Source organism: Colossoma macropomum, unplaced genomic scaffold (assembly GCF_904425465.1).
Source record: "Colossoma macropomum unplaced genomic scaffold, Colossoma_macropomum, whole genome shotgun sequence".
Lineage (NCBI taxonomy): Eukaryota > Metazoa > Chordata > Actinopteri > Characiformes > Serrasalmidae > Colossoma > Colossoma macropomum.
Window position 1 is genome coordinate 44,446,105 of NW_023494785.1, and position 16,030 is coordinate 44,462,134.

The following is a 16,030-nucleotide window of genomic DNA, read 5'->3' on the forward strand; positions in this document are numbered from 1 at the left end:
AGATGTTGATATACCTACTAGGCTACTTCAGTGAACAGTGAATGGCTCTGAAACATAATGCAAGTTAGACATTATGATGTTCTGGACCTTTGTTGAGGAAATTTTCTCTAGCTGGACCTTATTGAATTTAAATAAATACCCCTGTTTTAAGGTATAGATATTCAAACTCGTTCTTGTTATATTGTGTGACCTAGAGCCTCAATTAAAACAGCTTATATCCTAAGTTAGCATCAGCACTGCACTAAGCCGGTTGGAGCGATAAGGGAAACAACAGAGGAATCAGCCAATCAAACCCCTTTCAAACAGTTAACAGCTAATCGCTGTGCTCATATGTTGTTTACATAAAGACATTTGCAGGTTATATTAATATACACTGTTCAGGCATAACATTCTGACCACCTCCTTGTTTCTACGCTCATTGTCCATTTTATCAGCTCCACTTACTATATAGGTGCACTTTGTAGTTCTACAGTTACAGACTGTAGTCCATCTGTTTCTCTGATACTTTGTTCTTCAGTGGTCAGGACCCCCATGGACCCTCACAGAGCAGGTACTATTTGGGTGGTGGATCATTCTCAGCACTGCAGTAAAACTGACGTGGTGGTGGTGTGTTAGTGTGTGTTGTGCTGGTCTGAGTGGATCAGACACAGCAGTGTCACTGCTGGACTGAGAACAGTCCACCTACCAAAAATAACCAGCCAACAGCGTCCTGTGGGCAGCGTCCTGTGACCACTGATGAAGGACTAGAGGATGACCAACACAAACTATGCAGCAGCAGATGAGCTATCGTCTCTGATTTTACATCTACAAGGTGGACCGACAAGGTAGGAGTGTCTAATAGAGTGGACAGTGAGTGGACACAGTGTCTGATTCACTTGTACCAGCACAACACACACTAACACACCACCACCACATCTGTGTCACTGCAGTGCTGAGAATGATCCACCACCCAAATAGTACCTGCTCTGTGAGGGTCCATGGGGGTCCTGACCACTGAAGAACAGGGTAAAAGGGGGCTAACAAAGTATCAGAGAAACAGATGGACTACAGTCTGTAACTGTAGAACTACAAAGTGCACCTATATAGTAAGTGGAGCTGATAAAATGGACAATGAGCGTAGAAACAAGGAGGTGGTCAGAATGTTATGCCTGATCGGTGTATCATTTCTGGATAAAACAGATGTGGAACGTGTGATTCCCCTCCGCTGTGAAACGGCTCATCTCTCAGAGTAGTGTATGCTTGCAGTGCCGTGTCGCTTCTGACGTAAAATTGGCTTAAGTGGTTACAGAGCTCCATCCAGTACCACTGGGATGAGTTGGAATGATCCAGAAGGTTCTCTTTCGACAGCGACCGTGTGAACGTGCTGGTTGTTGTTAGCTCTGTTCTGTGTTAGCGTGTGCTCACAGGGTTCTGCTTTCTGTCTTTCTTCTTCTTTTCTCTCATATCTCACCATCCTGGCTCCTCCTGCATCCTCAGCTCCAGCACCCTATTAAAACCAGACCCTCCATCAGCCCCCCCGCCCCACCGTCTATGTCTGTTATACAGTTATTATTCAGAGAATCTGCCTGGTAAACAGGCCACAGGGGACGCCAGAGCCGCAGCGTGTCTTCGGATATTCTGACGTGTGATGTGGTCTCCATGGTAACCTACTGTATAACCATGCACCAAATTAGATTCACAGGTGTAGGTGTGACAGTTTTAAGTGTGTCTGAGAGCGTTTTCACACCTGAAGTTCTGGACCAAGGTTTAGATTTTTATTACATTGATTGCATTTGTTCTGGCTAGTTTTGGTTTCTCATTGCAGTTTAGCGAGAACACTAAAGAACTCTGCATGACACACCGGCGTCCCGTTGTCGTCACCTGCGTGGGCTGCGTCTCCCTGTACTGGACACTGATTGGTTTGTAGAGGACCATCTGACGTCAGCGTGTGGTCAGTTCAGCCTTTACAGTTTCGATGGAGAAAAGTTAATATCCTCTCTGTCTCATCCTCTCAGAGAATGAGGGAGACGTTCGGCATTTTTTCAAGTTGACTTTTCATTTTTTCTTTGGGCCAAATTAGAATTAAACGTTTGGTCTCCTCTCCATGAGCTACCGCGACTCATTTTTACTTCTCTCTTGGTTCTTTTTCATCTTCTGTTGTTAAACGGGTGACGATATCCTGCCTTAACTTCCTGTCATTTTTTGGTCAGACCAAATTTTGGTCCTTTGCTCTGGACCGTGGCCCGAGGCACCTTTCACACCTGATATTTTGGTTCGGACCAAACTGGGCAGTCTGAAGGTCCGGACCAAACAAGGTAGGTGCGAAAGTACCCTGAGTGTCACATTCAGAGCCGTATCTTTGCCGCTAATGTTCAGCTTCGTGTCGCTTTTGCCAGGATAAACATGTTCACATTCATCATGAAAGTCTCGATAAACAGGATGTGATGTACTCCTGTCAATATTATGTACTATATTATATAAAAATTCACTCCTGTGACTCTTCTGACTCGCAAAACCTGAACACTTGACTAAAAACAAAAACATTGAAAAATACCCTCAAACTGAATCAAAACAAAAGCAGTGCAGCCAGGACCTCATGAGTGGGGTGACCAAGTTCAGCCCACTGATTTTACTGGGGTGCCAAACTGCCCAGGTGAAAAAAGGTGTGAGGTAACATTTTGAGAGGACAATATGTGGTTTGGTAATATGCTAATGCAGCATTAGCAGAAACTTTTACTCAGCACTGGATTCTCCTCTGATTAAACTTGACCTGCACCATTAAACACATGCATGTACTAAGCTATAAGAAGTATTTAGCTTACATGATAAACGGTAGTCATTAGTGTATGACAGTAAATGTTAATAGTCCCTCATGTCTATAGTTAAATCACCTTACCGTCATATAGCCTGCTTCATATGATGTAGCTCTCAGAGCAGCACTTTGAATGTACTGGTTATTAGTGTAGTCATAATTCTATACAGATTAACAAAATAAGTATTATTTTAAGCACATTTTTAAAAACACAGTTTCACTGAAAGTGATTTTATCCTGGTTTACTTTGTGCACACTTGACGAGAGGATGGCACTGGCCACACCTTTGCGACACCCCTGGAAACATTCAGCTCTGCCAGGTAATGGATCGGCTTTTTTGTCGGATTCACGTTGCGAGTCCTTCTGGTAGTTTCCCGGTAATTGTTCTGGGTCTGCAGGTAAACTGCTGAGTCAGTCTTACCGGGATTTGGACTCTGGCTTGTGATCATGCAGAACCGTTTCCTGTGCCATTAAAGGAGCACTGCACAATTCTGGAGAATGACTGTTGATATTTGAACTCAACAGCAAAACAAACACACCCCTCCCTTCAGTGCCCCTTCAGAAACTCCGCCCCCCAAATTCGTGGACACGCATTGTCGAGGCCAGCATGCTTTTTTAGATCTTTGTGGCCGTAAAACCCTTCGGAAACCTTACACACATATACTATGATATAATGTTAGAGTGAACAACGGCACAGCAAGTAGTGTAGCCAATGTTAGTTGGGCAGTGGGTTAGCAAGCTGTCGCTACAGTTGCTGCTGTGAACCAGCTGCTATCACAAACATTCGCAAACAGGGCAAAACAATACTGACCTGTTGGTTCTGTGAAACAGCAAAAAGGAGTTAATGTTGCCCACCTGTCCAGCAGGAGCGACCTCCTCATCCCTTTTCATGCATTTCAACTCTCAATGAAGCTGAATTCAGCCTTTTTTTCGTCAGCTTCTTTTTTGAATTTTCCCGTTCCACCTTAAGTGGTGCAGCAGTTAAGACTACATTCAGGCACCTCAACTTCTTGTTCGAATTTTCCCATTCCACCTTAAAAGGTGCAGCAGTTAAGACTACATTCAGGCGCCTCAGCTTCTTCTTTGAATTTTCCCATTCCGCCTTAAAAGATGCAGCAGTCAAGACTACATTCAGATGCCTCAGCTTCTTGTTCGAATTTTCCCATTCCACCTTAAAAGATGCAGCAGTTAAGACTACATTCAGATGCCTCAGCTTCTTGTTCGAATTTTCCCGTTCCACCTTAAAAGATGCAGCAGTTAAGACTACATTCAGGAACCTCAGCTTCTTGTTTGAATTTTCCTGTTCCACCTTAAAAGATGCAGCAGTTAAGATTACATTCAAATGCCTCAGCTTCTTGTTTGAATTTTCCTGTTCCACCTTAAAAGATGCAGCAGTTAAGACTACATTCTGCGCCTCAGCTTCTTTGAATTTTCCTGCTTCACTGGAGCTCAGTAGCCGTCCTTTAAACTGGCTGTGATTATATGCAAAGATTTTTGCCAATCCGATTCTCACTCTACTCAACAATCTGATGAAAATCTCTGTTTACATGCTCACTACAAGTAATCAGATCCAAAATTATGAGCATGCGTAGAGAACCACTTAGTGCAGACGTTACCATGACAACCAGCATCACGTGAGTCCAGTCAGAGTGAGATGAGCAGCAGTGAGCAGCGCTTGTGTTTTTAATTGCTTTAAAATGATGTCAGACTCAGGAAAACGTCCTTCACATGTCCTTATTAAAGAAGGCCGAGAGGAAGACGTCGTGTTCTGAGACACATAAGCTGGACGTCCGTCCCACCGCCGTCTTTTAAAGATCAGAGCATAAACTTCGTCTCCTCTGCAGACCAGTTTCTCCTCCGCCATGTTGAACGGTATAAACTTTCACTATGACGTGACGAACATGATCAGAACGGACTTAAATTTTCCGATAGGGAATGTAATCAGATACAGGTGTTTACACGGATATTATTCTTCTATTCTTCGGATTATGTACAGGATTATCCACCTCGTTCAGTCGGATAGAAACTGTATGTTTGCTTGGACTGGAATAGAATGCTTGGTTTGCATTCTATTCCAAATGAGCTATTAGTCGGATTATTAACTGATTCTTAGCCTGCATGTAAACATGGCTATTGTATGAAAATTTCATGATGAATGGACCAATAGAAATGCCCCAAGATTGGAATAAAATTAACTTACACTGAAACTAAACACAGTTTTAGTGATGATATGTGAGCTGCAGTGAGTGTAGAACAGGTTAAACTGGTGACGATGTTAAAAACCTTCTTCAGCCTGTAGAGATCACTGAGTAGAGATGAGTTTGTTAAGGATTCATTCATTTCTTTATTCTTATTTTCACTCTGCAGTATCAGAGCATGTCTGTACGGACATCTGTTATCAGCTGTTGATCGTAATTATGGGCTATAATCCTGATATCAAGATGAAAATGATAAATACACCCATTCATCAGCAGATAGTACATCTGATGTATATGGTCCACCCTTTGTCCTTCTGAGTGATGAGGCGCTGGAGCCGTGCTGAACGGGGCGGCCGTGTGGCTCGGAGCTGAGGAAATGAAGGAAATGTGCTGCTGCTGCTGCTGGAGATGTGACCAGACTACAAACAGCACAACTGTTGAAACAAAAGCTTAAAGCTTAAAGCGAGTCTCTGAGCGGCTGTTTGAGTCGGGCAGCCGCTCCTGCCAAAGACTCGGATTATTTTACACCAGTGAGACTTTTAATTCGCAAATGTCACGTCGCCGTGTTTGAGTCAGACTGCGGGATTATTTGGCCGCTGTTATTGAGGGATTGTTATTCTTTGGTTCTGCGTTACTGTTCTGACTGTAGAGAAACGCAGAACCTGAGCGATGGTCCTCGTAGAGCAGTCCGGCCCGTTTGGGCCTCCTGAGTCTTCAGAGAGGAACTGCAGATGAGCTTTTGGGACGGCGTTCTAGGAAAGCCTGACTCGTCTGTTTCTCTGCTTTGAGTTGATGATGATGTTATTGTGTTGTTCCTCAAGCAGACTCAGTTCGTTTAATGACTGACTAATGATGATGTATGAGGCAAATCGAGCTGCTGGATATTAACGATTAATGTCAGCCCCAGGACGAACAACACTGCAGAAATACAGAGAGAGAGAGAGAAACAGAGAGAGAGAGAGAAACAGAGAGAGAGAGAGAGAGAGAGGGTTTTGGAGGGAATACAGGAAATAGGCAGATTCAGTGTTTTCACACCCAGCTCGAATACTTGAGTCCACACTTAGGACTAGCATGGGGGAGGGGCTTATTATCACAGATTTTGGGGAGGGGCTTACTATCACAGGTTTGGAGGAGGAGCTTATTATTACAGGATTTGGAGAGGAGCTTAATATTACAGGATTTGGGGGAGGGGCTTATTATCACAAATTTTGGGGAGGGGTTTAATATCACAGGTTTTGCGGAGTGGCTTTTTATCACAGATTTTGGGCAGGGGTTTAAAATCACAGATTTTGGGGAGGGGCTTACTATTACAGGTTTAGAGGAGGAGCTTATTATTACAGGTTTTGGGGAGGAGCTTATTATTACAGGTTCTGGAGAAGGGCTTATTATCACAGGTTTGGGGGAGGGGCTTATTAATCACAGGGTTTGGGGAGGGGCTTATTATCACAGTTTCTGGGGAGGGGCTTATTATACAGGGTTTGGGAGGGGCTTTGCAATCAACTGAACAGGTCCATCACTTAATTACTTTTTGAATGTTCCTTTGAGACCAGCATTCAAGCCATGATGAGCAGCGGGTATTGTTGGGGGCGTGGCCTGTCCTGATGCACCTGTGAACGATACGCCATTTTCGCTTCAGAAGATTTCTTAGTCCATGGAGTTTTGGCTCTCTGCACAATTAATGAAACAACACTATAGTTATTTGGGATATTACACATTCACTATATATTCATATAGTTAGATGCACTAAAGCCTGCAGCTCAGTGGCGCCCCCGCATGTAAAAATGGTTCTGCGCATTTCAGCAGACGTTTAGTAGATTGACTGAGTACCGATGAGCTTCTGACAGATCCCTGAACTTTCTACACTGTGCTGTGATCATCCTGACCGATCACAGTGAGCTCCGTGTTCTGTTCTCCGTGCTGTGTCATGTTTCTCAGGCTCTGCTACGTTAAAACCCTCGTCGCTGAAGCCGAAGCTCAGGCCTGTGTGCGTTTTTCATTTTCTCTGAGTTCAGCACGGCTTTGAAAAATAAATTACAGAGATGAAAGTGATGAATAGCAGCTATTACTCCTCCTGTCTGCTCTCATTCTGCCCCACATTCAGCAGATTCTCACATTTATTTATACTGTTTCATTCAGCAAGACACCGCTCTGAGCTTCGGACCAATCAGATCACTGGAGATCTGCTGCTCTACAGCGTCAGACATCAGCGTTCCTCAGAGGTTCTTCAGTGAAAGAAAGAGTTATATATTGAACCATGACAACTCATGATTCTCTGCATGGATGAATGGTTCCTCTGCATGGTGGAGAACCTGTTGTGTATGGTTCTTTGTGCTTATATTTTGGTATTTTCTAAAGACTCTTCTTAAAAATGGTTTTATACAACAGTTAGTTCCGGCCACGCAAGCTGATTGGTTGAGAGGCTTTCTAACTGTGCTGTTATTTCACCATAACATCACAGGTTTTTTACACAAACACTATCACTCCTCTGAGACGCCATTGCTAAGCAGCGACTTTGACAGCTGTAGGAGACGCTCAAGCCATTTGAATGTTTTTACGTCTTACTTTGCCACAAACAGAAAACGGACACTTTTAAGATCACATTTGACCGACAGCCGATTTGGTCAGACTCTGAAGATGAGACGACACTAAATTCCCAAACTGTCATCACCACTGAGCAGCTTTTCAGTCGGCATCTGTGACAGAAGAACAGCTAAACAACCTGGAATCAGCCAGAAATGAACCCAACACCATTCGCCAAATGTGTAGTCTGATCTTCAGAGTCTGACCAAATCAGACTGAGCCATAAAACTGCCGCAATATCAAGTTCAGCTCAGTTTTGTCAGTTTGTTTGTTGATCAGTATTAATGTTGTTTTGTTCCAGCCAGTCTGTAAAGCATCTTACAGCCCATTTAGTTTGGCGAATGGTGTTGGGTTCATTTCTGGCTGATTCCAGGTTGTTTAGCTGTTCTTCTGTCACAGATGCCGACTGAAAAGCTGCTCAGTGGTGATGACAGTTTGGGAATTTAGTGTAAGGAGGTGGAGAACGAACTGCCAGCTGTGCAGCGAGTGGGCGGAGCTCGTTACTCTGACGTAGCAACAAGCTGCTCGTTAAGGAACTATAATTTGGTGAAGGAACTGCGAACATTAAAACATATTAAACGCCGCGTTCACGACCCAGTTTATTAATTTATTACTGTATTTATTTAACTGTTGTATAAAAGCAATAGAACACTCGAGGAGTGTGTTATCACAACCAAATCACAGCCGTGATGTTATTTCGTGATAACACACTCCCTCTCGTGTTCTGTTGTTAAAGTATACATCACCAGGGTGAGGGTTCATTGTTACAGTTTTGAGAACTCTTTTTTGGTACTATATAGAACTCTTCTCTTCTGTAATAGCACTTTGTTATCCTAATTTCATTTTGATTTTAATTGAATCTTTAATTTCTTCTCTTTTAAAATCTGTTGTTTTAGTCATGTTTTTAAATTTCTATGCTCCAAAAAATATGTGGGGGCAGTCGTGGGCTGGAGTGACTGGAAGGTTGCCGGTTCTGACAGTACGTGACTGAGGTGCCCTTGAGCAAGGCACCTAACCCCCAGCTGCTCCACCGGGCACTGCGGATGGGGCTGCCCACTACTCTGGGCAAGTGTGCTTACTGGCCCCTAGTGTGTGTGTTCACTAGTGTGTATGTGGTGTTTCACTGCACGATGGGTCAACATGCGGAGGTGTGGGACTAATAAGGGTCGCTTAATGAATGATAACTTGAATTATCTTTGTATTGTATAATTGGTAAAGCACTTTGAATGGCCGCAGTGTATGAAAGGTGCTAGATAAATAAACTTGCATATTTGCCTAGAGTGTAGAGGATCCAGAACTCAGAACAAAGTGGTATGTGTTAAAATATGAAGAACAGGACATTAAGGTTGGACGATATGAGGATATGTTATCGTTATCATTATGATTTGGTAGTGATAATCTAATGTGAGAGTCGTGCACCGATATCTGATATTTTTCATGACAATATCTGCTGATGATGATTCATAAACGTCTATAAAATGTATAACTTGGCACTAAATTATAGATGATCATCATAAACACAGCAAAATTAACGAAATAATGAAACGTAGATATTTTAGTGCAGTAACTCAGCGTCACCTGAACACCCAGCTCTTCTGCTTTCTCCTCATTAGTCTGTCCGATCCTGATAGTTTTCCTGCTGTTTCTTCTTAAATAGTTTATTTTTGTAAATATATTAATAAAAATGAATCATTACACTCAGAGTTTCCATGTTTTTGATGTAGTTCTTACATTTTTAGTGTTTTGTTCATGAACCTCAGGAACATTACATGTAATAAGACATACTGAATGTGGTCAAAATGTCTGCATGTCCACTCAGTGTAGGACCTTCACGCTCTGTCTGTGTTGTTTTTATTCCCAGATGATCAGAGCCAGGAGCTGAGCGTGAGCGGCGGAGCGTCCCGACAGTGCTTCTACAACCTGACCCCCAACACACAGTACAACATCAGCGTCCACACTCAGACACAGGACACGGAGGGACCTGCGGTCACCATCACCGCCACAACACGTAAACAACTCCAACTCAAACACACATTCATAAAAGAGGTCACCCTCATTCACTCTCAGGCTCTTAAGCCATATTGGGACGGGATTAGTTTTCCGTGAGGAGGTGAGTGATGCCGGTTCACCTCAGGACGTCTGTAACGTTTATGACCGATTCACACGGGATAAGAAGTCTGTCTAAATGACAGAGATGGGAGCGGCTACTCCGCCTTCACCACTCCAGACAAGAGTGGAAAAGATGTGAAAACATTTAATTTAGCCGTTATTTTGTTTACCCTATTTATCTTCATGTTTTAAGTGCATCATCAGCATCACTATTAGCTTGGGAGATTATAGCCTATAACTGTCTTGATCACTGTCCTGCCCACTGTGCTGATCCTGATAACTGCCCTGATCCCTGTCCTGCCCCCTCTCCTGCTCGCTGTCCTGATCACTGTCCTAATCACTGTCATTCCCACTGCTCTGATCGCTGTCCTGCCCACTGTCCTGATCCTAATCGCTGTCTTGCCCACTGTCCTAATCACTGTCCTGAACACTGTCCTGATCCTAATTGTTGTCTTGCCCACTGTCCAGTCCACTGTCCTGCCCACTGTCCTGCCCACTGTCCTGATCAATGTCCTGATCCTGATCACTGTCTTGCCCACTGCCCAGTCCACTGTCTTGCCCACTGTCCAGTCCACTGTCCTGCCCACTGTCCTGATGACTTTCTTTTTAAGGGCAGATTTTATAGTGTTTTATGGAGATTTGGTGATAAATAAGTTTATTGTATAATTTTTTGTATTTTTTTCAGTTCCAGCTCCGACCCAACCACCAACTGCACCGCCTCCCACCGTCCCACCGGCCAAAGAAGGTAAGAGAGAGCCGAGAGCTGGGGGGGGGGCTCGGGTGAGCTGACCAGTTTTTGTTTTTTTATTGCTCTTTGATGTCCCTGTGCGCTGTGTGACCTTTCACTAACGAACATTTAATCTGACAGCTAACCTTTCCAACTATCTGAGCCAAACAACTCAATAAACATAAAGACTCTCTAAACCTATCCAGCACATTACAGACCAGCACACATTCAGCACATAGAGCTTTAATATACAATACATAACCAAAAGTGTGTGGACACCTGACCGTCACCATCACACCTGTGTGACCTTGTTGGACATCCTATTCCAAGACTGTGGGCATTAATATGGAGTTGCCTCCCCTTTAACCCCTATAACAGCCTCAAATCTTCTGGTAAGCTGCAAGATGTTGGAGAGTGTCTGTGGGAATTTGTGTCCATTCAGTCAGAAGAGCATTTGTGAGGTCAGACACTGATGTTCTGGCTCACAATCTCCGTTCTAGTTCATCCCAAAGGTGTTCAGTGGGGTTGAGGTCAGGGCTCTGTGAGGGCCACTGGAGTTCCTCCACACCAAACTGGTCATACCATGTTTTTATGGAGCTGCTTTGTGCACAGGGGCTCAGTCATGCTGGAACAGGAAAGGCTCTTCCCCAAACTGCTGACACAAAGCTGGAAGCAGATAACTGCACCAACAGCATCATCTTCACTGGAACTGAGAGCCCAAACCCTGAAAAACAGCCCAGCCCATCATCCCTCCTCCACCAAACTCTACTGTTGGCTCTGCATTCCGGTAGATACCATCAGACCATCATCATCAGACTGCCATTATGCATTGCATAATGATCTTGTGTGCAGCTGCTCAGCCATGGAAACACGTTTCATGAAGCTTCCTACTCACTGTTCTTCTGCTGATGTTGCTTCCAGAGGTAGTTTGGAACTCTGAGTGATACTGGGTGATATAAGATGATAGGTGATTTTTACATGCTCTGCACTTGGTGACCCTGCTCAGTTTGCATGGTCTACCTCTACGTGGCCGAGTCCTTGTTGCTCCTAGACGCTTCCATTTCACCATAATAGCACTTACAGTTGTCCTGGCAGATCGAGCAGGGCAGAAACTTCCCAAACTCACTTGTAGCAAACGTGCCATCCAATGACAGTGCCATGTTTAAAGTCACTGAGCTCTTCAGTGCGACCCGATCTACTGCCAGTGTTTGTCTGTGGAGATGCATGGCTATGTGTTTGAATTCAAACACCGATGTCATACACCTGTTAGCAATGGGTGTGGCTGAAACATTGTAGTGCACATGTAATACATCACTGACACTTACATTCATACACACCCATCACATCTAACAGCTCGTTTAGTGTGGTGGGGAAAAAAACATGCTATGTAACTTCTTTTGTTTGGTCTACAGCGATGATAGATGGTATAGGTATACCTTACATCAACATCTAACAGTGTGCATTTTATAATTTTGTCACTTTTATACCTTCATTCCCAATCAAATGTGGATTTTCTGCAGTTTTGTTAAAAAACAGCTCCATGTGACCAACAGACAGAGTGATAAAACTCACCTTTTAGCCCTGAAGCCATACAGTTTAATTAATATGAAACATGTGTTCTGATGTGTTCAGGGAAGCTCAGAGAACATGTGGACCAAAATCGAACCTGTCAGATACGGACAGTAATGAGTTAATGCCCTAAAATAAAATTCCATCTAAAATGTTGCAACACAGCAGCAGCAGCAGCAGCACACCCACTGAGACACTGTGAGAGTGAATTTATGCACCCGTATCTCAGAGCCTGGCGTGTTTACTGTAAGGGCGTCCCCCCGGGGTGCTGTACATCACCCCCCCGTACTGAGGACAGACCAGCTGTAAACACTGCACTAGAGAAAGCATCACTCAGGCAGGAGACAAGAAGAGAAGAGAAGAGAAGAGAAGAGCAGGGACAAGAGGAGAAGAGATGAGAAGGGATGAGAAGAGAAGAGAAGAGAAGACAAGAGGGGAAAGGAAAGGGAAGGAAAGGAGAAGAGAAGAGAAGTGAAGAGAAGTGGGGAGAAGAGATGAGAAGGGACGAGAAGAGAAGAGAAGAGAACAGAAGAGAAGAGAAGAGAAGAGAAGAGAAGAGAAGGGACGAGAAGAGAAGAGGGGAGAGGAAAGGGAAAGAGAAGAGAAGAGAAGAGGGGAGAGGAAAGGGAAGGAAGGAGAAGAGAAGAGAAAGGAAGGGGAGAGGAAAGGACAAGAGAAGTGGGGAGAAGAGATGAAAAGGGACGAGAGGATACGAGAAGAGAAGAGAAGGGACGAGAAGAGAAGAGAAGAGAAGAGAAGAGAAGAGAAGAGAAGAGAAAAGAGCGGGGAAGAGAAGAGAAGAGATGAGAAGGGACAAGAGGAGAAGAGATGAGAAGGGATGAGAAGAGAAGAGAAGAGAAGAGAAGAGAAGAGAAGAGAAGACAAGAGGGGAAAGGAAAGGGAAGGAAAGGAGAAGAGAAGAGAAGTGAAGTGGGGAGAAGAGATGAGAAGAGAAGAGAAGAGAAGAGAAGAGAAGGGACGAGAAGAGAAGAGGGGAGAGGAAAGGGAAAGAGAAGAGAAGAGAAGAGGGGAGAGGAAAGAGAAGGAAGGAGAAGAGAAAAGAAGAGAAGAGAAAGGAAGGGGAGAGGAAAGGACAAGAGAAGTGGGGAGAAGAGATGAAAAGGGACGAGAGGATACGAGAAGAGAAGAGAAGAGAAGAGAAGAGAAGAGAAGAGAAGGGACGCGAAGAGAAGAGAAGAGGAAAGGACGAGAGAAGTGGGGAGAAGAGAGGGAGAGGAAGGGAAGATTAGGGAATATGAATGATTGATGAATGACGATCTCAGTGTTGTCTGGCTCTCAGTGTAGATTCAGTCAGTCAGATGCTCTGTTAGTGATGATGTGCTGAAACAGAACTTTCCCTCTTTGTGAATTCTCACTGACCCCTCTGTCTGTCCCCCCACCCCGTTCTTTCCACCCCCCCCCTTCAGTCTGTAAGGCAGCTAAAGCAGACCTGGTGTTCCTTGTGGACGGATCCTGGAGTATCGGAGATGACAACTTCCAGAAGATTATTCGTTTTCTCTACAGCACCACTGGCGCACTGGACCTCATTGGCCCTGAAGGAACACAGGTGTGCTGGACATGACTTATGCTGACCTTATATGACCTTTTAAGCTTGTTAATTATATTCAGTTATTAATCTTAAATCACGTTCATACAAAACTACATCTACAGACAGGAAGCTGCACCTCCAGCCATCTGACCTCAGCACACCTGTGACCTCAGACACTGTAGACTGTAGGAACAGCTATAGACTACACTGTACAGCTATACTGTATACTGTATCTACCATGAATTATTCAGTATCTATTATGAATATTTCAGTATCTGCTATGAATTATTCAGTAACTATTACAAATATACAAGGTTCTGAGAGTGGGTTCTAGAGTTCTGAGAGTGAGTTCTGCAGTTCTGAGAGTGGGTTCTAGAGTTCTGAGAGTGAGTTCTGTAGTTCTGAGAGTGAGTTCTGCAGTTCTGAGAGTGAGTTCTGTAGTTCTGAGAGTGAGTTCTGTAGTTCTGAGAGTGAGTTCTACAATTCTGAGAGTGAGTTCTACAGTTCTGGGAGTGAGTTCTGCAGTTCTGAGAGTGAGTTCTGTAGTTCTGAGAGTGAGTTCTACAGTTCTGAGAGTGAGTTCTACAGTTCTGGGAGTGAGTTCTGCAGTTCTGAGAGTGAGTTCTACAGTTCTGAGAGTGAGTTCTGCAGTTCTGAGAGTGAGTTCTGCAGTTCTGAGAGTGAGTTCTGTAGTTCTGAGAGTGAGTTCTGCAGTTCTGAAATTGAGTCCTGCAGTTCTGAGAGTGAGTTCTGTAGTTCTGAGAGTGAGTTCTGTAGTTCTGAGAGTGAGTTCTGCAGTTCTGAAATTGAGTCCTGCAGTTCTGAGAGTGAGTTCTACAGTTCTGGGAGTGAGTTCTGCAGTTCTGAGAGTGAGTTCTGTAGTTCTGAGAGTGAGTTCTACAGTTCTGAGAGTGAGTTCTGCAGTTCTGAGAGTGAGTTCTGTAGTTCTGAGAGTGAGTTCTGCAGTTCTGAAATTGAGTTCTGTAGTTCTGAGAGTGAGTTCTGCAGTTCTGAAATTGAGTCCTGCAGTTCTGAGAGTGAGTTCTGTAGTTCTGAGAGTGAGTTCTGTAGTTCTGAAATTGAGTCCTGCAGTTCTGAGAGTGAGTTCTGTAGTTCTGAGAGTGAGTTCTGTAGTTCTGAGAGTGAGCTCTGTAGTTCTGAGAGTGAGTTCTGCAGTTCTGAAATTGAGTCCTGCAGTTCTGAGAGTGAGTTCTGTAGTTCTGAGAGTGAGTTCTACAGTTCTGGGAGTGAGTTCTGCAGTTCTGAGAGTGAGTTCTGCAGTTCTGAGAGTGAGTTCTGTAGTTCTGAGAGTGAGTACTGTAGTTCTGAGAGTGAGTACTGTAGTTCTGAGAGTGAGTTCTGTAGTTCTGAGAGTGAGTACTGTAGTTCTGAGAGTGACTTCTGTAGTTCTGAGAGTGAGTTCTATAGTTCTGAGAGTGAGCTCTGTAGGTCTGAGAGTGAGTTTTGTAGTTCTGAGAGTGAGTTCTGAAGTTCTGAGAGTGAGTACTGTAGTTCTGAGAGTGAGTTCTGCAGTTCTGAGAGTGAGTTCTGTAGTCCTAAGAGTGAGTTCTACAGTTCTGAGAGTGAGTTCTATAGTTCTGAGAGTGAGTACTGCAGTTCTGAGAGTGAGTACTGTAGTTCTGAGAGTGAGTTCTGTAGGTCTGAGAGTGAGTTTTGTAGTTCTGAGAGTGAGTTCTGAAGTTCTGAGAGTGAGTACTGTAGTTCTGAGAGTGAGTTCTGTAGTCCTAAGAGTGAGTTCTGTAGTCCTAAGAGTGAGTTCTACAGTTCTGAGAGTGAGTTCTGTAGTTCTGAGAGTGAGTTCTGTAGTTCTGAGAGTGAGTTCTACAGTTCTGAGAGTGAGTTCTATAGTTCTGAGAGTGAGTTCTGTAGTTCTGAGAGTGAGTTCTGTGGTTCTGAGAGTGAGTTCTGCAGTTCTGAGAGTGAGGAACTGAACTGTGGACGCTCATACAGAGTTTAAGCTGTTAAATATGCAGATGATTTTCATAACGGAGCTCCTCAGAACAGAGAACTTGCTGTCACAAATAAAACCAAAACCAGCAGTGCTGTTCAGTAATTAGCTCTCTTGGGATGACATCACGATATTAAAACAGGACAAAACAAAATCCCACAGTTCTCTGTTTTTATAGTGAGTCCCGAGGCATCGTGGGAAGGGCTATTCTGGTCTGGACGCTGTAGTGACCGCACACTCAGTCTTTAACTCAGTCTCGAGAGACGACATTAAAGTAAAAATAGCAGCCGTCTAGACACACCAGCACAGAACCCACACACCTTCATCATCATCATCATCATCATCAGGAAACATACAGGAAACACTACATACACACACACACACACACACACACACACACACACACACACACACACACACACACACACACATATATGTATATATAGCTGCAGTTGGAGCAAAACCTCGTATCCCCAAATTGGTAACTTTACAGGAGAAGCAAAAAACATGTTTTACTTTTAATGTAAATCAATGGAAC

General features: G+C 44.0%; 1 protein-coding gene across 1 annotated transcript in view; it reads left to right on the top strand.

The window, feature by feature from the left end:
- Positions 1 to 16,030, top strand: part of col14a1a (collagen, type XIV, alpha 1a) — a 167,690-nt gene that overhangs the window by 93,979 nt on the left and 57,681 nt on the right. The window contains 3 exon segments of the mRNA XM_036596192.1: positions 9,431 to 9,577; positions 10,364 to 10,423; positions 13,402 to 13,541. Coding sequence (XP_036452085.1) covers positions 9,431 to 9,577; positions 10,364 to 10,423; positions 13,402 to 13,541 — 347 coding nt within the window.